This window comes from Ammodytes marinus, assembly GCF_949987685.1.
Source record: "Ammodytes marinus genome assembly, chromosome: 14".
Lineage (NCBI taxonomy): Eukaryota > Metazoa > Chordata > Actinopteri > Uranoscopiformes > Ammodytidae > Ammodytes > Ammodytes marinus.
Window position 1 is genome coordinate 8,244,583 of NC_137218.1, and position 25,406 is coordinate 8,269,988.

A 25,406-nucleotide genomic window follows, 5' to 3' on the forward strand; every position below is an offset into this window, starting at 1 on the left:
TGATTCAATAAAAATACTCATACTAAAATAAAATAATTATAAAAACACATTCCTCATCATTTAGTATTCGAGAAATAAGAGAACATTCACACGGTTTGTTTCAATTCTTGGACAAGGTAAGAGTTTCTTATATCGGAGGACAATTATCGTATTTTCCCAAATGGCTGAACATCTCTTGTTTTTACATTCACATTGTGTTATGACAGCATTGGGGATATTGCAAACTGTGGGATGAGTCACGACTGTTGAGAGTATTTTAAATTGAGTGTTATTCTCCAAGGAACTGTTTAGACAGCAGGCCAAGAAATATTACATTTATATTATCATTTCATAAAAAATAAAAGCCCATTCCGTGTTATCTCAGTATTGCTGTTGCTCACAACCATGTAATGAAAACAATCAACGCCTCGCTGAAGTCGGCTCCCAAAGGTGACGGTCATATCAGATCCATCTTATGTAAGTCTCATTTTAAGAACACTTTAATGAGGTATGCAGTAAGTTGAGGAAGGAACAGAATGACCTGGTGTGCTATTCCCCACCTCTCCTAAGCCCCAAAGAAAGGTGTCCACTCCTCACACTCTTGATTGGCCAAGAGGGAACTGCACCAAGATGCTTTCAATTATTATTTAGGAGCCTGTTCCCCTGCACAACAGGCGATCTGAAAGATGAAGGCCATGTCCACACGTAAAGGGGTAGTTTGGTGGCCGTATCTTTTTCTGTGCGACTTTTATCCTCACACAAACTTTACTCCCGGACACTTAAATGTTGTTTACATCTACTGAGCATGCTCCACCCTCACTCAAGGAGATGGGCTGTGTTCGAAAAGCCCTACTGACATCCTATTCGTACTAATTTTTACGTCAATTTGAGTATGTTGTGGTTGTGTATGCGAGTTTGTGTAGGCGAGAAATGCCCGGATGAGCACTTACTTCCGGGAAGATTTTTGTGTATGGATCGATAGGATACTTTTCCTACTCAACAATGCATTGCGTCTTTTCAAGCGACACAGAAGGTTTTTTCAAAATTCTCTATTGCTTCTGTATACTTTCATTGTAAACGGTCCGACGCACCTCGCAAAGACAATAAATCGTTAGGCAGACAGCATGTACAGTAGTATACATGTTGAGTATGTTGGAGGGAGGACGTTAGTAGGCCGTTTCGAACACAGCCATACTCAATGAGCATTCTCACACATTATCGCCACCTACTGGCCTGGCATGAGTACATCAATGTTTTCAATGTTAATGTTAATGTCAATGTTGAAAACCCAAGGAATATTCGCAAACCTGTTAAATGGTACTCTGTACAGCCCAACTTTCTAGTGTTAACCTTACCAGTAGCAGACAGGTCAGCAGACATCTCCAGACACAGTCTGTGGGTGTCAGATACACCAGATGGACTTTGCAGTTTAATTAATGCCCGTCTGTTTGGGGTCGCTGACATAAAAACCTGCAGGACCTTGTGTTCTCTGGTCTGATTCCACTGGAACTCTGAAGGGACAAATCATCTTAGTGTCCAGACAAGTGTCTGCAACATTGTTGAAAAAGACATGTTCACTTTTTCTTGTTACTGCAGCGAGGAATCAACACAATCATTTTGCAGAGTTTTAAATTTTTGGTCCAGTTTAAAGCTTAGCAGACGTCAGCTGCTAATCAAGATGTAAAAAGATGCAAAACGCAGCTGCTGTCTGTTTTTGATTATTCTGCTGTTCTACTCAAAATTATTATTCATGGATTCTGTTTGCAAACATTTACAGGCAACAAGCGTTTCCATTTAGTCGCTTAATATATATCTTTTTTGTTTACGAAAACAAACATTTGTGTGTTTTATCTGGGGGACATTTTAATGTGATGTATTTGGTTTTTGAAAATGTCTTCTTCACCATCAGTACGTTAACGATTGGATTGTTATGGAGCTTTGTACATTTTGCAGTGCAGTTTCGTCAGAATAACTCAAATCATTCAATTGTTTCACCAAGAATAAGCAATAACTTGTCATGTTTTAATAATTATCAGTAACTTGGTCTCTTTCACTGCATCACTGTGAATATTTTCTCTGCTCTCTGTAGTGTGAAACTGATACTTGACCCCCCCGAGGTCGGCGTCATAATCCTGCCCCGAACAGCTGTAATTTATAAGCACACAGGGGCCTCTGTGCTGTTTTTACTGCTCCGAGTTCTCACTGTGTGGAAAATATTGTGTGAATTTGTCCTCTGATAATCTCTGACGCTGGTCTGGTCTCCTCCCTGTGTGTCTTTGTAGAGCAGCAGGAGCTCCATGCGCCCCACTGGGATCTGAGAAGGAGGAATTTGGTCTTTCCCGACAGCGCAGACGGACCCCCGATTCCACTCCCCCGCACCCCCCCTATAAGGGACTGGGTTTTTGACTCGGACCAAGCCCGTTCAGACATTTTTTGATTGGACCCCTCCTCAGTTTATCTAACCTCACAGGCCTTTCTTATTTTACTTCTTCTCTGACTTCTCGGAAGATGGAAAAGGACTGTCTCTCAGTGTGTGAATGTGTGCCTTTATCCTGGGATTCAGACCGAGGAGCTGACTTCTGAAAACATCTGGACGGATGCAGGGAATTTGCAAACAATTTTTAGGGGTTTTGACTCTCTTAACTCTGTGAATTCACATTTTGCTGAGGATGCGGCTTTATATTATTGGCCAGCCCTTCACAAACACAGCAAAGACTCTAACCCTGAACATCTTATATCAGACTTGTGAAAGTTATGTTCGAAGATAGAAGGAGATTCTACTGAAGTTTAACTGGCTTTCCTCAACAAAGATCTACTTGACCTGATTTTTATTGAAATTATCTTAAATCTAAGTACTGAGTAAAACCTGACATCTTATAAAAAAAATAACAATAAAAAAAAATGTCCAATTAGTACTTTTCAAACCTGAGAGAACTTAAAGGATTTTGGAACTTTTTCTGACAGATAAATCAGTCTTTAGGTCAAATGGGTGAACTGTCATCAGCATAGACGCAAGCTCTTGGATTACAGCCCACAGGACAGTACTGTCAGCATTTTCACTGGCAAAATATTTTTTAGATCCCAAACGTCTCTTTTTTTAATGTAATAAACTGTGCCACAATTTGGCTTCTGGACCCTGGATAGACATCCTGCTGCATAACCCAGATAGGGCAGGACCTCACATACATCTCACCCTGTCTATTTGAACTCACCTCTCTGCCTCTGTGGGTGGACATACTCTCATCTGGTCCCATCACACACACAGCCATGGTGATGTCCCAGGGCACCTACACCTTCCTGGCCTGCTTCTCGGGCTTCTGGTTGGTGTGGGCCGTCATCGTCATGTTCTGCTGTTTCTGCAGCTTCCTGCAGCGGCGACTGAAGCGCCGCCATGACGAGAGGCTGAGGGAGCAGTGTCTACGCAGTGTGGAGATGGAACCACTCAGCTGTCACCCCGCTTACCCAACCCTCCCCCCTCCCCTTCCCCCTCCCCCTCCACCTTCTATACAGCTGCTGCCCAGGGAGATGCCACCACAGTTCTGCCCTCCACAAACCCTGTCACCAACTCTGCCTCTACCCGTCCCTCATCCCTTACCGCAGGCAAACTGGGTCAGCATGCCGGGTAACATCAAAGGTTTGTCATTGCTTGGATTTTTTGGGGGGTATTTCTGTGTTGTTTGTTTTGTCGATTTTGTTTCCCCCCTGAGGTCACAACTGTGTTAGGTTTAGATTTTTTAGACAATGTTTAGGAGGTTTCTGTACAATCTCTCTAGCATTTTTAAAATTATTTTTTTAATTCTGGATTGATTTTAGAGGGTTGATGATGGGCAGTCCCATGTCTGAGAGTCTCAGGTTCTGGTAGCAGGTGGAGGAGGTCAAGGAGGCACTTAAGGGGGCAATTAAAGGTGTCACTTGTATGTGAGTGGGAGGTTTTTTAAGGTGACGCATAGTGCCTTGAATGCCAACCCTGCATTTCATTACCAATATTTCCATACTGTTTAGTATGCCATGAAAAGGTTTATGATGTTCCATTACATGCATGTCAAATGCAGTATCCCAAAAATAACCGGATGCCCTACCACAATCGCATTTAGCAGTATGCAAACAGACATACTATACGTAGTGTCGGAAAGTATCTGATTTGGAATGCAGGGAAAGTGTTATCATTGCCTCAGAACTGTTCGCTGTGTATTGGATATAACAATTTTTGGATTTTCATGGACATTGTTCTGATGGATCCCTTCCTGCCACATCAATCCACTGACAGATGTCTACAAACAGTTACATACTAATACATAAAAAAATGCTTTTTCAAAGTAACTTTGTATGTATGTTGAGGAGCAGGAACCTTACTTATTTACAGGCCAAATCTATATTGTATATTTGACTCCAGAACATGTATTAATTCACAATATTCATGTGAGCAATTCAGATCCAGACAAAAAGACAAATGGACAGGGGGATGATTGCATTATGCACCGTGTGAGATTTTTTTAGACTGTTCAGGCGTCATGGGGACATATTCCGCTGAGGCGTGGGTGGTAACTGTGGAGGAGCAGCAACACGGCCGGGCTAAACTGAAAGAGAAAACGGAAAGATGAGAAGAAAGAGACAATCACACAGGGAGAGTGGAGGATCAGCAGGAGCACAGCTGGGTGAGAGAGAGAGAGAGAGAGAGAGAGAGAGAGTCTCCATCCTAAAGAATACATTCAGATTATTTCCCATAGGCCTAAGTATGTCTGTAAAATGAGTTGTATCACTCATTACTCTGTGAAGCATTACATTCCTAACTTTATTATCTTGGACTTGGGGACTCATTTTCACAGTCGTTGGTCTGTGAACATTTTTATTATACAGTTCAGCCAGATCTAACATGAAGCTTCAGCAGCCATTCCACTTTTATTATAACCTCCATCAATGGAATGACACTTGCTGGCAGTTGAAATTTGAATGCAAATAGTAACATGCATCTTATTTAATCATGTTTGCGTGGTAAAAATTAAGCTAATTATTAATAAAGACAAATTACAGCTTACGAAAACGACCAGCTTTGTGTAATATCTGGCCCATGGCACACACAGATAGATCATATTGACAGCTGCAAAGGGAATGATTGATGAAGATGCTGGTCCAGCCATTCATAGAAGCAGAACCACACATTTCAATCATTGAAACTCACATATCTGAAACAAGATGTATTGAGTGTAGAAGCTCTTATAAGACCACCTCTTCTTTGTGAATTGTGAGAAGGTGTTTATTTTGTCTACCACTACACAACGTTGCAGTCCATTTCCACCCAAAACTTGCCGATCCTTTACTCAGCCCAAGGTTGTCATGAACAACATTTTTAAAATGGAAACATATTCATGAGTTCTAGGCACAGACTGACTGCTTCTCCCTTCACCCAGCAGATTTAAACATGACGCAGTTTTCCTTCTAAGTAATTCAAGCTTCAGCTTAGTATTTCACAAACTAGTAGAGTTGTCAAGACGTCTGAGATGAAAAGAAGTGCAACTGCAGAGAAAAATATTGTCAGAGGTGATTTAGCATTAGCATTTAGTGAAAGCGCAGAATTGTCAAATATGCCAGTAAGGAACCCAATGATAATCCTCAAAGCTCTATATGGCGTTAGAGCATTACAGCAGATGTAATATTTGCAGAAGGTTTTTCATCAGTGTAGTTTTTTTCTTGAAAACTGTCCGTCTCCAAATGACATTAATCACAGAAGGAAAAAAAAACAAATCGATAAGCAACTAAAAAACGTTAGAGGAGCAACAGTAGGCGAGATCTGCCTCTGTTAACCATACGTAACCATACATGCTTCATAACATAGCATACACAGCTAGACGGCATGAGCATCAACAGTAGACTATATATACCTATTTAAAGGCCGAATTCGGAACTGTGAAAAATTCTGTAGAGTGTTAGAAAGGAGAGGAGGGGAAAGAGGCATTTTCGAAGAGTAAGTGGAAAAGCTAGAGTTAGTGAAAGAGCATCAGCTGCTGTCATGGATGGTTAACGAGCACAGAGAGGAGAGGACCGGACAGGACAGTAAAGGATAAGACAAAAGGTTTGCTTGAGCCTCGGACACAAAGCACACTGATGAAGAGGTTTGGTATCCAGGCAGCAGCAGGGCTAAAAGACAAGCAGGTGCCGACCAGCTGAGCAGTACAGCAGAGGAGCCAGGAGCTGTTTCAGTGGAGACAGAGAGAGAGAGAGATACTGGGAGACACATTTGAGTAGAGACACTGCAGACAAAATGTCGTTATTTTCGAGCACTGGTCAATTTTGAGATTTTGCCTCCGAAACATGTCTTTTAGGTGGTACAAAATGTACATTTGGGTTTTTATTTTTACTATGCATTGACTATTTGCGCCTGTATATTTCTGCTGACTGCTACAACAGTCTTTAACGAACAATATTTCAACTTCTTAAGCACGTACGTCAACTAAACTTTCCATAATCATTTTTAGCACTATTCCGAAGGTAATTCAGGAGGATTCGTTTCCAATGTTGTTTATTGTCTAATAATTCATGATACATTTCGCTCCTAAAAACATTACGAAATTGCAACAGATTGCATAATTTTAATCCTGTTCATATTTTATATTTAGTGATAAACATAAAGTAAAACTGAGGCTGATAGGAATGTCGTTAAGCCCCGTAGGAAATATACATGTCTGGACTAAATCTAACAGCAATATATGTTGTCACAATATTTAAGTCTGATATAAAGTGTTGTACTATCTGTCATGGTAATGCTACATCCTTGCTGCTGCCCGCGTGGTTATAAAGGACGAGTAAGCAGTTGAATGTATTTGTCTTTCTTGAGAATAATTTCTGTTCCTGTAGGTTTCTGTGAGGAATGTTGAGAGGAGGAGGGATGGATTTTTACCAGGTGCAAACAAACACACACAAACACCCATGTACACACACACACACACACACACACACACACACACACACACACACACACACACACACATTTGCATCCATAAATACATCCACCATCTCCGTGGCAACAGTTTGACAAACAGCTGTTGATTTACACCATAATGTTTGTTTTGGTATTGTGGCTATGAAGAAGTTTAGGTTACGGGGTTTAAATTTGGATGCTTGGGGAAATTGTCAGCTGAATGTCTGTGATGATTTTTATCTAATAGTTATTGACAACAGTTAACACAGTTATCACAAAAAAAAAACATAATCATGTTTATTTCCAGTTAAATTGGGCGGCAGTGGCGAAGTGGGTAGGGAGTCTGCCTCTGGAGTGCAGGGTCGGAGGTTCGATTCCCCGCCTACCCACATGTCGAAGTGTCCCTGGGCAAGACACTGAACCCCAAATTGCTCCCGATGGTTCAGACAGCGCCTTGCTTGGCAGCTACTGCCATCGGTGTTTGAGTGTATGTATAAAAAATGTGTATTGTGAAGCGCCTTGTGACCCTGGTCTGTGAAGGGCGCTATATAAATAAAGCTTACTTACTTACTTAAAAGGGTTGTGAGGCTACTGTAAATATTTCAGGTCCAGTGCCGTCACTGAAAGCAGAAAGAGAGCTTGTATAACTTTCCACATACAGTATATTGATTTGTATCTGGGCAGAATGATCAGCCTAGAAATAGGAACTGTCTTCAAAAAAGCTTGAAGACTGAGGTTTTTGTTGTTGCCCAGGGCTGTTTTATCAGGAGAAATATTCTGACAATAAAATCGAAATCTAAACTCCACCGTTTTACATTGTGCCAAGTTACGTTCTCTGTCGTGTCAGAGGTATTTTAGAAATAATGCTGTATATTTTGAAAGAAGTAGAGGCTGGTTTTGTTCTTAGTTTCCCAACAGTAAAATGAACACACAACATTTGTATTTGATTTGAATGTCACCAAAAGAAAAAATGTCTGACTAATTAGTTTTATGTAAAAGATGCGTCACTAATACGCCCCAATTCTATAACCAAACTAGCCTCGATGCTTGGTGACTTATCACTTTGTTTTCAACCCACACGAGAGGATTTTGTATCCGATAGAACAAAAGAAAACATCCACTCACTTTGTTCAGGTGTTTCTGATGAATACGCTTAACTCGTATTCAGACTCAGTTTTCTACATGAACAATTCACTGCTGAGTGTTTTAATTGGTTTAATTGGAACAGCTGGACAAGTCCTTCAACGTCACAATCAACAGGTGTGAATGGTCCAATTAGTGGAGAATGAGCAAGATCATGGTAAATAAGGCAGAGAATAACTGTGGATGTGTTCACATTGTTCCAGTGCAGAAATCAGCATGGAGAGATTATATGCTATCAAATCTTAAGCATGAAGCAGTAACCTCAATGGTCTTTGATGGGCATAGCACACTGTCAAACTGAGCCAGAATGCAGCCTGCTACACAAGAACCACTCTGTGAGCAACCCACGTATTAGCTTTATGGCTAAACTCTCCTTCTTATCTAACCTACACAAATGAACACACATCTTTTCCAGCAGCTTAGCCTGGTTCAACAGACCATTGGAGGAGCATTCTTCATGTGTTTCCACTCACGCATTATCTGAATAAGTGTGTTTGAATTCACCCCATCATTATCTGATTCCCTCCTCTCTGCATAATAGACATTCTACAGTCAGCCACTCAAGAATCATCATCATTTTGTGTCATTAAGGACACCTGAAGTGACTTTTATTTCCACATCTATGAAATGCATTCGATGATAGTTTGGTCAACAGAAAGAAGTCGACGCGTTATACAAACACATAAAGATTTGAGTGAGTACTATCACCTCTCATGAAACTGTCAGATCAGAATAAACGGAGTAATAAAATGTGTGACCGAAGTGTATTTCATGTGTTCGTATCGTGTTGCACAACATGCTGCATTGCAGTTGCTCCACTAGAAAATCTGAAGGCCGAATGGTGGAAAACAAGAGTGCCTGAAATAGCAGCAGTGATAAAGGAAAATTAAATGGAAGTGTGTGAGTGAGATATTTGGTGAAGGAGAGAGAGAGAGAGAGAGAGAGAGAGAGAGAGAGAGAGAGAGAGAGAGAGAGAGAGAGAGAGAGAGAGAGAGAGAGAGAGAGAGAGAGAGAGAGTGAGAGAGAGACCTAATGTTCTATGTTAAATGTTCCCACAGCTGGGACTGTGTTTATTACAATCCTTTGGGTTGTGACCTGAAAAGGTGTTTGTGTTGCACATTGGCACAAAGACACATACAGTATATCATGTCGTGTTCCAGGCTGCATCATGTACATATGAGAAGACTGCAATATGGGTCCATTCATTACTGTTGAAGTTGTTCACATCACACCATTGAGGGCCATAATTGTTATTTGCAGCTACAAATTGCTGAAGATTCTACAAACTGCACTTGTAATGTTATTCATATTTCTGTTCTGGAGCCTTAACCATAGAGCTTTTGGAAATGAACTTTGATTGATTGATATGAAACTGAACATGGTTATTAGAACTACAAAATGCCCTGACTAACCGCAGGTCCCGAAATTACGTTGTCGTTGTAATACAGTTTTTGGGTTTGGTTTTCTTTCTTTCAGGTTTACTTAAGGCTCATAAGGGTCTCTTTCCCTGGCTATGGTGCCTTGTTACACAGACTTGACATTGATGTGACAGGAAAAACAGAAAGTTTATACAAATATTAAACATCCCTGATTTCAAACTCATCCCGGAAAGAGTAGTCATTGACCTTGTTTGCAGTTGAATATGTCCTATAACAGATTTACAGCTGTCCCTTTCTATTTATCTATGGTTTATAGCCCTCAGTGGAAATCTTAGTTCAAGTACTGCGCAAAATTTTTTGTGTACGTCGAGATTAATCCCAGTCTCCTCTTTGTTTTTCAGACACGGACGTATTTGGAAAGCCGCCGTGCTATGAGGAGGCAGTGCTGATGGAGGACCCCCCTCCTCCTTACAGTGAGGTCTTGGCTGACCCGCGGGGGGGCACTTACATGAAGCCTGTGGCCCTGCCTAGAGCCGTGCCGATACCGACTCCCAGAGAACTCCTCCAAGACCCTGGTCCGGTGTTCATGTCGGAGACCAGCAAGCCTCCTGTGACGGCCATGTTCCCCGAGCGAGCGTACTCCTCCCTGATACGCCTGCCCTCCTCTCAGCGCTGGGACTCTCTGGGCCATCTGCTCTCCAACATGGACCTCAACTACAACCACCTCACCCCAACACCACCGGGGGCACGCTCCATCCAGGCTACCACCGCAACCTCCACCGCTACAGCCATGGCAACCATGCCTCGCCGGGGGCCCAGGACTCACCATGACGGCTGTGGGCTCCGCAGTGGAATACAAGGTGTCCATGGAAGCATACAAGCAGTTCGAGGAGGGATACAAGGATTCCAAGGAACAACACAAGGATTCCAAGGGGGGATACAGGGTTTCCAAGGTGGGTTCCAGGGGCTTCAGGGTGTCCATGGACTGAGGGCACTGGAGCCCAGCTGTGGCCTTCCAACAGCCTTTCCCCTGCTGGGTCGGAGCACCGCTGTCTAGACCCGGGTGTCTACTGGAAGAGTCTTAACCAACCGATCAGTGGGTTTGTCCATCTCTGAAGAGCCGTCAAGCAGGAGATAGAAAAAAAGACAGGCTTTCTGTCTGTATGCCTCCTTTGATGCTCAAGTGTTTGCAGCACTAACACCGCTAGAAGTAGAGATTTAATTCATTGCCGTGTAGAGCTAAAAGAGGGTTAAAGTTCAGCAAAAGGCGCTAGGAGTTAAATTCCCCTGTGCAGCTCTGTGGGCGAAGTGTGCCATTCACCCTGCTGGAATCGTGGCTTTCTAGCGCTGTGTGTGTGCGTAGGCAAAGGAGGAAATGATGCTCTATTTAAAAACCATGGTTGTTGAGCTACAAGGGGCATTCTGGTGTCATAATCCAATGCAATCGAGTTCAGGTTCTTTTGAACAAGCAAAACAGAGGAGAGAAAAAAAACAGCAACAAGGTAAAAAGGACAAGCGTCAGCACAGCCGTCTCTGTATACCTTACATTTTGATCGTCTTTATTTCCATCTCTGGCTCCCCCCGTTTGGTGTCACCCTCCCCCCCTCTCTCTCTCTGCGACCGAGCAACCTATTGTACCAGTCTGCCGTTGCCATGGCGCCCGGGAGCTGTCTATTGCCCACGTCGAACAACGACCTCGCTCCTCTTTTATCTACTCTGATTTTTCTCAGACTGTGTTCCGAGCGTGTCTCTGTCTTTCTCGAGGACTGGGAGTAATAACACTCAGTGAAAGAACACCGTGTTTGTGACATAGGAGCCCAAGGGCCAGTGACAGTCACACAGTGACAGTCAAAACAAGAAAAGGAAATACAAAGTGCTACACTGAGAAACCAAGTGCACATGGATTGCATTTTGTGACGCTGCTCAGTTTGCAATGTTGTCTTTTCCAGAAACTGCTTTGGTTTGCCTTGACCTGCAAGTTGAGGCCCTTTTAGTGGACACAAGATGACGTTAGCTGTGTCACTTTGGAAATGTTCATGTTCAAATGTATTACCATTCTTTAGACCTTGTGACAAAATGCCTTTTCTCTTGTGAAATAACAACATCTTCACCTGTTAGGTATTTTCCAATCATTTATGAAGTTCAAAACCAGCTCATTCTTCCGAATGTTTTACTGCCTATACCGTAAGGAGTTGTACTTTTGGAAACCAATATAGCATGATATATCGGTATTCTCTGGAGCGAATTGATATCAGAATTAAAGCCAATATCTTCCCCACATGTCCATGTCCTGTTATTTTCAATGACATACTCTCTCTATAGTGCCAAAAAAAAAATTCATCTTTAAATATTTTCTTTATCCATTTTTTATTAGATATCCTGTGTTTGTTTGTTCCTTTTTTGTCTGTCTCATGGTTTTGATTACATTTGCCAAAGAATGCAGCAGTGCGCCAGTAAGGCAAGGAAGAGCACACGTAGCTGTAAACAACTCTTGTTTACAAATTTTTTTTTTCTTCTTCTCTGTTCTGTTTGGGTTCTGTCTGACTTTCCTTGGACCCTCTTTTTGGATGGTTGTCCTTCTCTCTGTCTGTATAAAAAGTAAAAGCATTGATTTGATTTTGGGTTTTGGGAGTTGGTGACAATGTTCAGGTTGCAACTTTCCCCATCTTCTTCTAAGCCTCATTATGTCAATCGCTCTGGTGGAAAAATGCAGCTGTCCGTGAGTATCAATTAACCTGTTAGTTGACTGTTTCAGCAGGACTATTATTCTTTTGACATTTGTTCTGACCCGTGAAGTCACATCAAGTATCTTTGTTCTCTTTTCTTTGCTTCTCTCAGCTATAAACTGGTTCTAAACGTCTTGACCTGCCAATCCAGAAAGATTTTAATGCAAATTGTGAATTTCATTTTGTCCCAGACTCCCTCAGTTTTAGCCTTTGAGTCATTTTCTCTCTCCGTTATGGTCTTTCTTTTTTGTGTGTTCTATGTGTTATGTCCCTTTCTCTGTCTCCCATCTGTCCGGAAAGCCTTGCTGTACACAAAAGCTCTTATTGTAATGCTACTGCTTCACTGGGGTAAGACGTAGCATTGACTGACAAGGAAATGGATTCTGCCACTTTGGCAAGGCCATCATCGCTGCGTCTCCTGCCATTATCACTAGCAATGGTTCCCATGTTCTCAAATCGTTTCCCTTCCTCTTTCTTTGATCAGAAGGAGTGGTTCGTCATCTCCACCTGTCACGTTACAGCAGAGGAGACAGGCTCCGCAAAACTCAATGATAGAAGTGAGGAAGATTCAAGCTAGGCTGTTTTTAAGCATTCAGAATGAACAGGTTTTTCCTGTGGCAGTGAAGATTAGTCTAAGACACGGAAACAAACTGCTACACAACAAAGAAAACAGCCGTTTAAAAAGTGTCATTGGGTATCAAAATGTCAAACATTTAAATGAAAGTAGATTTATTTTCATTTCCCGTCTGTTGACAGGCGTATTTAGTACATTTGACTTTTGTAAAGTCGTCATGGTTAAAATGATAATTCAAAGCTTGAGGTATTAATTTCTTCCTTCAAATGTCATTTTTGTTTTCTGACAGTAGTTGGTACGATCTGAATACTCCATTAAGGAAATGTTGATATATTCTACTGAGCAGTTTAATCTGAGTGTACGTCGTATATGTGCAGCCTTAGATTTGAATTTGAATTCAGTGAGAGTATCTCTAGTCTGAGGTGTGAAGTCTGGTCCTTGGCGGTTGTTTATTAAAAAGAACCGGGCATTAATGGCAAAATGATGATGTTTCCATGGCAACAAATCTGAAATGTTGACACCTTGCACGACTCCTTCTGCTGGCACAGGATGGCATTTCTTCAACCCAACACCAAAGAGAAAAGACACAACACACCGCTGAGATCTTTCTCCTCTGTGGAACCCTGACTCAAGCCCTTGGATGGCATCTGTGAGAGCCAGTGTTGCCTGGCGACCTGCTCAGCCTTGTTTACAGTCTATCAGCCCGCCCCTCCAACGCCTGTCAGTCACATCACCACAGCAACAGCGGAGCACGGGCTGCCTTCTTGCTGTCCTCTTCTTGCTGATTGATTTGTTCAAATTGAGGTCATGATGCCAGTGTTCACCAAAGCGTTTCCCTGTCCCTGCGAATACAGAAATGTGTAGGCTTCATGGTTTTCCAAAATCTCCAATTGGGCCATGTCAACATATACACATTATTTGAAATATCCGTGTGTGGCTATGGGCTTAGTTTTCAAGAAGCTCCGGTTGTAGTGTCCGGTTGTGATGTTTGCGTGTGGACTGGATTGAAGGCCAAATCGCATAGAAAGTAAGAAGCAACGGTTAAGAAAAGTCCTCTGTAGCTATGTGTAGACATGGCCTCAGTATCAAGCTTTACAACCTATGTTGGCTCTGCTGCAGCCACAAGCAGACAGCAGGAGGCCATGTTTCATTAATCTCACTGTGGGCTGAGTCATCCGCTCAGCATCAGAGAAACACCTTTGAAGGTTAATTCTCTTACACATTTAATGATGGTGTAGCCTACAGCCTCCCTCACTCTTCAGTTTGTGGAGCTTGACTCATTCTCGGGACCAACTCAAGCCCTAAAATTGAACTTTTCAATTTGAATTGATAAAAATGATTAAATAATCCTTATTTTTCGATTTTGTTGTTTTTACCCAAATCACTGTTTTTCAGTTTTAACTGCAAAAAAACAACACATGTATCTTCCTGTGTTTTAAATGTACTCTTGCAGTTTCTGTCTCAAGTGTTGTTATGTCTGTGAGAGTCAAAGTGTCCGAAAGTTTCACATTCTTGATCCGGCTGTAGTGAAGTCAGTGGAGCTGCTGCTCTTCACTCAGAGCCTCTGAATGAAACTGTGACTGTTAACTGTGTTTCTCTTCTTTCACCTTGACATTTCACCATTGTAAATGCTGTTGTGCCCTGGTTTATATTGTGACACAAACATTTCTTGTACAAAGTGTGTCCAGTGTAGATTTTACAATTCAACAAAATGAGTTGGGACAAGCATTGGTTGCTCTCATAAGGACATTTAAATCCTGTAACTCAGATATATTATATGGCTCAAAATGGTAGGAATATCTTAGCAACTCATAAAGGTAATACACTGGACTCTAAAATAGCACTTTGACACACTGTGCTGTGCTATGTGACTATTGCACTTTCCATAGCACTTGAACATACTGTGCTCGGGACTGTCATGTTGTAGGTTTTCACGTTCTATTTTATTATAATTTTGGCCTCTCCTTGATTGTTTACTTTTTTTCTGTGGTTACGGGCAAAGGGGAACAATATTGTTTTGTTTTTAACGCAAGCGCAAAATAAATGAATCTTTAAACATAGATTCACCTTGCCCCATCAGAAAATGAAGGGCGCTTAAGAGAAGCCAAATCCATATTTCTACTGCTGTGTTTTTCATCTCAACCCCCACAGCAGTTCATATCTCTCAGGTATAATGATGAGTGAAATGATGCGAAGGAAAACCTGCCGCTCCTCTGGCCTCCATGCTTCTCTGGTTCACAGTCAGTCACGGTGTGTAATCAGAACTAATTTCCACTGATTAATGTGCGATTAGAGGGGCCTGCTCACCAAGTGGTCTAACCAATTGATTGGAATAACCTCTGGAGAACTCCCATCTTTCTGCATGATTACAGTTAACCCACCCTCCCTTCCCTCCCAATCATGACTGCAGCAAACAAATTGAGTGAAAATTGTTTGGGGATTTTTTTATCACACGTGATAGGCTATTTTAAGCGCTCGTGGTGTAGTGGTTCATCTTCTGCTGTTTTTCCCATGAGATTTCCCATGTCATAACTCGCCCTTACGCGACTTCTATCTTACAATCTGGGGAGGTCAAAGTCCAGTCAAACAGAAGGGAGGAAACTATTAGAGCAGGGTATTTTCATGTGGCTCATATTGATACAGGGCTCATGGAAACATGAGTCTTTAAAAATACTGTTATTCAGCCGAAAGTTCCCTCCATTCATTTGTTTTTCAATCAAGGTGTCATGACAGCAACCTTGAGGTCCATTTAATCTGGTAATTTTTATTAAAAAAATTATGATTAAGACTAAAGTGACACATTAGAAGTAGAAGGAAAGGACACATCCCCCCTTGAGATAAGTGTGATAAGTGTGTCCAGCAGCAGAGAAAAGGAAATACAATGCCGCCATCCAGTGGCCAAGGTATGAACCACAAGATTCCATTAAGAAATGAAGGAGTATGGCACAGCTGTATATCTGGCCATAACAGTTATACATGATGAGACAAAATGGTAAAATAAAAATAAAGATTTGCGTATTTATTCACTAATTGAGTCTCACTTTACAGATTTTAATCAAATGTAGTGATTGTTGGATGTGAGTTATGTTCTGTTCTATGGAGGTATGAATCAACCCGTGAATGTTTGGAAGAGGCTGAACTCTTCCTGTCAGGTGAACGTACACACACAGCATCCAGGTGCTTTTCTACACACACAAACACAGGTGTTATTATTGCCTAGGAGATTTTATTTTCTACAGGAATTTACAGCAAAAAAAAAAAAGACTTAACACTGCTGTTGCTAATATTAAAAAAAGAGTCCTGAATATCAATTCTAGCACGCTTTTTGACAGGTATTAAAAACACACACGCACTTCCCGTCTCAGCCCGCCACCATCTCTCACTCCAGTTTCCAGGGAAATGAAACAACACATCAATAGAAAAAAAATTGAAATACATACAGTGCTTTTTGCATTGGCACAAAACAAAAGCAGTCGGGCAGCAGACGTGGTTCAGAGAGTATTGTAGTGCTGCTTTGGAGAACCAGATGTCACGAAACTTGTTTAAAACATTATTAAATATTTTTCCATAATTGCTTGAGATATTAAAGTGTAGTCACAATGGCTGAGCACCTTTTTGCCTTGTCTTTACAGTGCTACTTCATACATTTCCAAATGCTTAGACTACTTAAACTTAGACTGGATCTATGCATCTCTTCATTTCTCCCAAACAGACCTTCATTCTGCAGAGTCTGCAAATACCTTCACATCTGACTGTAACCTGATTAGGTGCTATAAAGGTCTGCTTACCTCATCAGACAAAATATCTGCCAGGAACGATCACGAAACGCCTACAAAAATACCTATTGAGAAAAATGATAAAGTGGCTTTCCGATGGTAGTATTTCTGCCTACAGTAGCCTTAATGAGGTGTTTTGGCATTTATTTATAGCACTTAAATTTGGGAACTAACAAGAGATTCATTCATATCAAATGTTCAAAATCGGAGCAAAATATGCTGAGATACTTTTAGTACCCTGGCCGGACCTGAGGAAAGATTCAGAGCTTTCCCAGTTTCTTCATGTGTATCGTAATACAATACTCACATGAAAGGAGGCTTTAATATGAGGCTTTAGACAAATCCAGTGGGTGTCTTCCGAATTAAAGTCTGTCCTCGTGCATCCAACAGTTTCTGCTTGTTGAACCTCGGGTGAGTAACACAAACAAAGAGAGGACATTTCCAACTTAAGCTTAAAGAAGGGAAATGTTTTTGGAAAAGTTTTGAGAAGGACTCCTGAACCTATTCTTTAACCAAAAACCACAATACCACAATTCAGAAAATACTTAATTTAAAACATAAGTACTTGAATTGAATTAGAATGACCAAAGTATTATTTGTCAAATGTAGTCATTTCATCTGTTTTATATTTGGTTTATTTAATTATTGTTGCTTGAGGCGGTGAACTTGGTCCCGAGATTTGAGTCAAGCTCCACAAACTATGGTTCCTACACTTCCCACGATGCAACTTAAAGTGTCTTTTGTTAGAACCTTCATGCCTAATAAAAACCCAACTCTTTGATCCAAGTAGCTATACAGGTGATGGGGTTTATATATTGTTTCCTTCCCCACAGTTTCGAACAGTTGTCTGTCTAAAGCTCTCTTGGACAAACTGTGGATTTTGGGATTTATAATTTAAACTGACTTGTTAGCTTAAATGACATAATCAAATCAAAAGCAAGTGATACATCGTGAACACCTGGTTCTCCATGCAGATTCACACAAAGTCAAAAAATTATATTTGCAGGAAATTTTGGGGCATGTGGCCCAAGTGGTTTCATCCCACCCGGGATCCAACTCTGCAGCAGTCTGCGAGGGACAGTAAGACCTGACTGCCACCAATGAACATTAATATTAATATTAATTTTTAAATTAGAAAAGGCAGGGCGTCCTGGCTCTCAAACCTTTAAAAGAATACGGATCGTACAAAGGACTCATTGTATTTGTTTTCCTTCTACTGTGAACACGCTAAAGGTGGCTGTATCTTCATAACCATAAAAGCCAAACTCTCCTAAAAAACTGTCAACACTTGGAAAAATATCTACAGTATATTCATATAGATTAAAAAGCAAAACAATGTATTTGCTCGTGTAAATATATAAGTGGGATATAAATGATGGATTTGATGAAACCAGAGGGGGAGGGCTGATTGAGTAGCTGCAGTTTATCCACAAGGAGGCAGAAGAAGAAATGAAAGTGCACTGAAAAAAAGCCACCAGATTTACAAGCCATTTAATCTTGAATTCAGTCTTCAAATCATACAAAGGGAGTGAAACAGGGTCCAAAGGGAACTTGTTGCAGGAATTTCTTCTTGAGAATAGTTTTGATTTCTTCAGCTATTAGTGTAAGAAGCTCAGAAACAGAATAAATAAAATATTTCACTAAAAGGAGGGCTAAATACAAGATTAACTGACTTGCAGAGGTGAATAAAATTGGGATATTTTTTTGTGAGGAAGGAGGGAGGTGAAAAAAAAGGTAAGAAAAGAAAGAGAGAGAGAGTGAGAATACACATGGCAGCTGTAATGACCCACTGTATTAGTTGTATAGGGTGTTATTATTAAAGCACTACAGACTAGGTGTGTCGGCTGCCCGCCACACACCACGCTTCATTGTCTCTAATATGCAGCAGTGCGCTACGTTAATATGTCATAAATCATTTACACAAACAAAAGTCCCCCCGCTCCCGGCTATTACATCTGCATAGCAAAAAAAAAGAGAAGAAAAACAAATAAATTAAAATAACAAAGACACAGAAAAAAAACCATAACTGAGCCTTCAAAACCGTCTTTAACACAAAGCCCATCTTCTTCTTTTTTTTCTCGTGGCTACTGTTTTCCTCTAAAAGATAATACAGAAGTAGTTTTGATGCAAGATTTCTTATAATTATTATAATTTTTTTTTGTTTGTTTGTGTTTTTGTTTTTTTTGGAAAAAAAATCAGTTTCTTCTTGAAGCACACTTCCTACTTCCTCTTGGTCCGCTGGTTGGCGTCTGATTGGCCGGTCAGTCGCTGTCCTCTTCCACAGGGTCTGTGTCCCAGCACGTAATGTCAATCTCTGAAAACACACACACACACATGAACATATTTGTTAATTTATTATGTACAAGATAACTTTGCAATGAGTGTTGTTAAGTTATTTGGTCTACCCTCATTGATATTAATCGATTGGTCAGCATAACACGATATAATTCAGTGGCACCAGTAACTATAGAATACCAGCGAAAAAAGTTGATATAAACGTGGAGAAAGTGCTGAAAGACGCCTGGTTTTGAGGTCAACCATTTAGGAATGTACAATAATTTTATTCTATAAAAAAAAACTCACCTGGTGGCTTGTTATAAAAGACCGGCGCAGGTTTGGCCGAGGACTCCACTGTATGGCCAAACTCTTCCTCCTGTGATTGGCTGAAATAACCCTCACTCGGCTAGAAGAACCAACATAGAAAAAAACAACAATTGAAATAAACAAAGCACCTCCATTTGAATTCTCATCATCATCATCATCATCGCCCTGTCTGACCTGAGTCCCTTCTTTCAGCAGCGTCTCCCCGTTGGTCAGCTGTCCAGCGCCCCCGGCCGCGTGCTGCAATGCATGCTGGTAGCTCAGGGTCATGGCATCGGAGGCCGTCACGTCCACCAGACTGGAGGGGTCGTCGTCCGGGACCGCGCAGAATGTGCTGTCCATCATGTCATCGAAGCTGACCAGAGGCAGTGGTTTAGCGCTGGCGGTGGCGCTAGTAGGCGGGGCATCAGACTCACCCATCAGGTCCACCAGATTAGACGTCTTATTGGAGGGTTTGTCTTGAGGTCCAGAGCTGCTGTCCCACAGGTTAACCAGACTGTCGTTACCCGCCTGCCACGCGTCAAACCCGGAGGAGTCTCGGGCCTGCGGTGCCACGCTCTGCACGGGCTTGGTGGATGTCGACTCCTGCACCTGTTTTGGCACCGAATCTGCTAGAGAAAAGAGTGATGCAAACTTATGAGTCAAGTTCAAGTTCAACAAACTAACTCGAAAGCTTGGCGTGAAGTGTTTTTATGGTAACACTTCACAATAAGGCTACATTAATGAACTCTTAGTTAAAGCTTAGCTAATGCTATCAACAGCTTGAAAATGTTAATGATTAATAACCCTTGGTTGAACATTAACTAAACATCTAACAGTTAATCAACGTATCCGTATTGTTTCAGCTCACACAAACTACACGACAGGTAGTGGATGGTGAGTAGATATTCATTGATTTTGACAAAAGGTGTTTTGGATTACAATGACTGACTGTGTCCTCAAGAAGACTGTTTGTGAAACCAACGCTGCGACGCGATTATGTGACATTTGCCGTTTTCACTCTTACCCCATTCATTTCTGCAGTCCTCCTCCTCCCGGCTGAAGTCTTCTTTGATGGATGTGGTGACTATTTTAGGAATGGGCGACTTGGCGGACATGTAACCGTCTGTGCTCGCTTCATTTTCATTTTCATCTACAGAGACAGAATGGCACAACAACATCCACAAGTTACAGAGCAAAAGTCTCCACCAGAAAATGATCTTAGAACAACTTTGAAGGTCAAATTGTCAACAAAAAGCCAAGACACCATCACAACAATCTAGCAAGTCATGAAACAGCCATCAGATATCCTCTGAACATTCATTATTATGTCATGAATGTATACGGAAACATTGTGGTAGAGTCACAGTAACAGCTGGCACCACATCCACGAATACAACTCATTATGACAAACAACAACACGGCGTGAGATACGGTTGAGAGAATCCGTTCCACAATGAAAACGTTCTTATATATTCGATGATTTCATGCTGGTTTTAGACAGACGCTGTGTTCAAAGACCAGAACAATAATCATCATAGGTCCTGAACACGATGAACCACAGATGAATAACAACAGAGTCACTTTGACTGTAAACAAATGGTTGACTGAGAAGCGTGACCCTGTTATAATAACTCATATCAGGCCCGGCTGCGGGGGTTTTGCATGAGTGGGTTCTCCAATTCTCCTGGTAGTCGAAAAAGTTTACTCTTTAAAGCCTCTGGAAACCTTGTCTAAAATAGTAAAAATCAATTTATGATTTTTCAAAGTTGGGTGACTTAAAAAGCTTTTACAAAAATCTGATTGAAAACAAACATTTTAAAACTTAGATAAAAAAACAGCGTTTTTACTCTGTAGACCGTTTGACAGGACGTTGTGGGCGTGGCCGTATCGAACGGTTGCCATGGCAACAGTCATTGTTTTTATTGAACGTTCAGGCAAAGAACTGCCGTGATTGGTTCAAAATATTTACTGTGGCATAAGAATGCTCCCTAATTATATGAGTTTATCAAACTTAAATGACAAAAAGATTGATAAATATGCCTAACTCGTTTCAGATGCTTACTATGATGCAACTAATCCAAATAAAACCTGAATTTGGGGTTACAGGTGCTTTAAGAGCGAATTTCTGTAAAAAGTGTTTATTAATTGATCTTTGACTAGTAACGAAAACCAGTTCAGGAAAGTGTCAGTGCCATTTCATATTAATGGAAGAATTTAGTGAAGAAATGTTTATGTCTTTAGCTCTCAGCTAGGGACAGTGATGATCGATTAACTGGGTTTTTGCCCACCCATAATTATATCTGCCATTCCAGCACCTACAGACATGCAATAACACTGCAGATCATAAAGGTGGTCTGCATGAGTTTGCCCTTTAACTACTGAACCATAAACCTGATCATTTTCCCAAGCATTTTCCCCACGGGTTTGTGAACAAAAAAACAGGTAAAATTAAGTTTCCTTAATGTTTTTGTTTTTGAGTTCGTATTTTTTTTTTGGTACTGCAGTTGTGAGTATAGTTGTTAAGAAAAGTCTTCTTTGTTGATTGATTCTGCCAATTCCAAACAAATTGAATTCACGCTTTTATAACTTTTATGTCAGAGGTTAATTAGAGGAAGGTATGTCGATATAAAAACATGTGCTATGGAAATTGATCAGCAAGTGTTAAAGGGGTAAAACACACATACCATCTTATGGTCTTTCAATACAACGTCAACTATCAACTTGACACAGTTCAAAAGACAAAGAGCCATTTTCAGTCAAAACTCCAACACACAGCGATTACTACTGATGAACAGCGCGATGACGTCACTACGCACATTCATACACAAACACTCACAGGTTGGCCAATCGGTCAGGGGTAAAGCAGCAGGAGGCGTGTGTGTGTGTGTGTGTGTGTGTGTGTGTGTGTGTTTGTGTGTGTGTGTGTGTGTGTGTGTGTGTGTGTGTGTGTGTGTGTGTGTGTGTGAGTGTGTTTGGAGCATATGTTTGCAGGATGGTGATGAAGTCCAGGAGCAGAGGCATGAGGTTGAGGATCAGAAGAGGAGGGAAGTGAAAGAAAACCTGTGAGATTCTTGAGTTGAAGTTAAGTTACAAGTCAAGTTTCCTGTTTGCTAATTCAAACAATAACACATGGTAAAAAGAGTAATAAAAACCATTTGCAAAAATAATTCAACATCAGAGGCCGACTGGACAACATCTAAAGGATGAAGACTGAGGGGACGACAGACTCCACATCTAACACACAAACTGACAAACATCTTTATAGTTTACGGCCATTAAGGATATTTTATTATTTACCGTACTAGCAATAAACAAATTGCTAGTGTGTGTTAGTGTTAGCATGTTAGCTCATTAGTAAGGAAGAGCACAAGCTTAAACGTAGGTGAGAGGTTTGATAGTGACTACCTTAGTTAACAACAAAAAAGGTTTGAGTAATAAAATGTTCTGTAGGTAGAAAACAATAGCTTATCAACTGCTAGCCTTAATGCTTAAAATAGCCAACTACATTCATGGTCTTCTTTTAGGATTTGTTGACAAGAAAACTAAATATATTTAAATCAACCGACTCAATTATTAGAATGAACTACTTGTTTCGTAAAGTAGTCAGGGAGTGAATATGTTGTTGTTCAGTGTTGGGGAGTGGAGGGCAGGGTCGGAGGGTAAATTCAGTGGCAGGTGGTATGGGGAGTTTAGGGTTGGTGCCTATGGTTGGTGCGCAGATGTGTAGGGCGTGAAAGTGCGCATGTGCCAAGTGGGGGGGGGTTTCCGAACGAAAATGTTGGGCTTAAACTTGAGAGGATGAAAATGCATGTGAACGGATGCATGTTCATCTAAATGAAAATAATAATTAGAATAACTTTAACCTTCAACCTAGAAACCTTCTGGAAATTTTAACAAATTCTCTGTGGAGTATTCGAAATGTAACTACACTATATCCTAAAACTCCCAATCAGGTTTTGGGAGTTTTCTGGTAGTTTTTGTTTATGAAAAAATCCTATCCTGGATTCATGAACCTCTATAAGACCTCATTATGGTTGTGAAAATCAATAAGCCTCATGTAAGAACATTGTCTTTTTTTTGTACTAAACCTATATTGATAGTCATACAAGTTGATCAAGTTAATTTGACAAACTTGTTGGAAATGACTCACGGCATCACCAGGTTTCTGATACCAATACATACAGTAATCAGAAACCAAGCTAATGTTAGAATCATGTATGCCAGAAAATAAATCAAATGCCTATTTCTGTTTCATGAGGTCCTAAACATAATCAAACCAGAATAATAATCAAAACTGGTCTATTAGTGTGTATGTAATGTAATGTACTCCGAGCCATGATTTCACATGCAGTTTCATCCTCTATTACTATCATTTACTATCTGCTATTCAGCCTCGATACTGTATCAGTAGATACACTATATATGTGAATGGGGGAGTTTGTATCTGGGGGAGGGATGTTCGACCAAGCTTTCGTTGTCCATTTGCTTCTTCTTCTTCTTCTTCTGCTGTTTTCTGGCTCATGTGCGGTACCTACCGGCGCGCTGCGTCCGTGTGTGAGGCGCGGTGCGGAGGGGAGACGCGCCCCGGGGTGGGGGGGTCGCACTGGGGCTGCTGGGACTGTGCTGCTGCTTCAAGAACGGGCTGTCCAAACGGCCTGGGCGGTTTATAAGGGTTGACACACAGCCGAATAGACACACACACACACACATACATATACACCGGGAACACGAAGATTTACACAAACACACACACACACACATACACAAACATATAACAAAAGACACGGAGCGACGCACCAGGACAGAGAGATGTGAGGACGATGGACGAAGACGGGAAAACAAGACAGAAAAAAATAGGATGAGAAGAAAGGAGAATGTGAGGTCACCATACAAGTAGTTCCGCACCAAGACGGAAAAAGTGAGAAACAGAAAAAAGATTGTGGTCAAATTTAGAGAGTTCCATATAAACCCATGAAGTGTGGAGAGGTGCAAGAGAGGAAGAGATGGAAAAATATCCAGAAAATATTACAAAAAGGAGGAGAACACATTGGACAAAAAATGAGGAAGTGGGTGAATATAGAAATAAAAATGTGAGTGAAGTAGGAGGGAAGGAATGAGGATGGTGAACACAAATGTGGGGTCAAATGAGTGCAGAATAAACCCGCAAGGGAAAAGAGAGAGAGAGAGAGAAAAGTGGTTAGTGTGGCTTTCAACACACTGACTTTAGACAGCATGCAGTTAAGCAGAAACCAAATGAGCTTGTTGTTTTGGATCCCTCAGGGCTCTAACTTCCACTTATGTTCCTTTGAACCAGTGGATGTTTATGAATATTGTATCGCAGAAGAAGAAAAAAAATGTAGTTCATGTTTAGAGTCACTGAAAACATATTTATGAAACTACAATGGGGGTGAAAAAATAAACAAGACATGTTTCACCCATCGCTGGTTTAAATGACATCCTCTACACTAAGATTATGACTCTGTTTTTAGCAGGGTAGTGACACACGCTAACACTGCAGACAAACAACATACAACAATATAAAGGGGCAAATTTAAACCAAAATCACATTAAAAAAACCAATGCTTTAAAGCAGCCATCCAACACTGAGACAAGAGATAGTCTGGTGGTTTGACAGTGTGTGACTATTGTATGCTGTGATCCTAGTGGAACTTAAAGGTCTTTTCTCTTCATTGTGAATTCTTTTTAAAACACTTTTTACAATAACATGTCTCTCTCCCTCTGATGGAATGAAACATTTAAGTTCTGGTTTTTCTCAGGAAGCCGCAGCTGAGAAGATGTTGAAAATGTTACGTTGAAGTTGACAAATAACAATGTCATGTCAGTTGTCATTAAACCCCTCACACCCACCCACTGCCAAATCCCTCCTTCAATCCTGGAGGCTCAATAAGGTGCTATGCTGACCAATTATAAAGGCCCCTGAGGCAAATACTGATTTGTGTGACATTGGGCTGTATAAATAAAACTGACTTGACCCAATATATGATAATATATCCGCCATCTGGGACATAGTACTGCTCAATACTATCTTTATTTTAGTTTCAACTTCTTTTTATCAAAACTTCATCTGTATAAAACAGTATATAAGGAAATCAACTCTATATATTTAATATATATATTTTTTTTTTAGATGATTATGATGTAAAACGTATGGTTGTGTAGGTGTCTGTGGCTTAAACACATTTCTTATACTCTAGATGGAAAGATGAACACAGCTTTCTCTCGTTGGAGTTAAGCTTTTTGCCTTGTCGATGGTCCTTCTTTCTCTTGTGCTTGATCTCAAAATGTATAAAGCAATAATATAATCCTTCT

The 25,406-nt window shown here is 40.9% G+C and overlaps 2 protein-coding genes across 3 annotated transcripts in view; one reads left to right on the plus strand and one right to left on the minus strand.

The window, feature by feature from the left end:
* Nucleotides 1-3,241: 3,241 nt before the first annotated feature.
* prr7 (proline rich 7 (synaptic)) lies at nt 3,242-10,474 on the plus strand (the record flags this gene model as incomplete). Its single annotated transcript, XM_080040894.1, has 2 exons — nt 3,242-3,601; nt 9,819-10,474. The coding sequence occupies exons 1-2, from the start codon at nt 3,247-3,249 to the stop codon at nt 10,472-10,474; spliced, it is 1,011 nt and encodes a 336-aa protein (XP_079897020.1). The 5' UTR covers nt 3,242-3,246.
* A 5,447-nt stretch (nt 10,475-15,921) lies between these two features.
* The window catches only part of dbn1 (drebrin 1), an 86,386-nt gene continuing 76,901 nt past the window's right edge, over nt 15,922-25,406 (minus strand). The window contains exons 11-14 of one of the 2 annotated variants that reach the window (XM_080041178.1): nt 20,101-20,226; nt 19,272-19,702; nt 19,077-19,176; nt 15,922-18,807 (exon numbers count right to left, since the gene is read on the minus strand). In XM_080041178.1, coding sequence (XP_079897304.1) covers nt 18,755-18,807; nt 19,077-19,176; nt 19,272-19,702; nt 20,101-20,226 — 710 coding nt within the window. In that variant the 3' untranslated portion in view covers nt 15,922-18,754. Of the gene's footprint in view, nt 18,808-19,076; nt 19,177-19,271; nt 19,706-20,100; nt 20,227-25,406 lie in introns of both variants that reach the window. The other variant, XM_080041177.1, reaches the window with a different exon arrangement.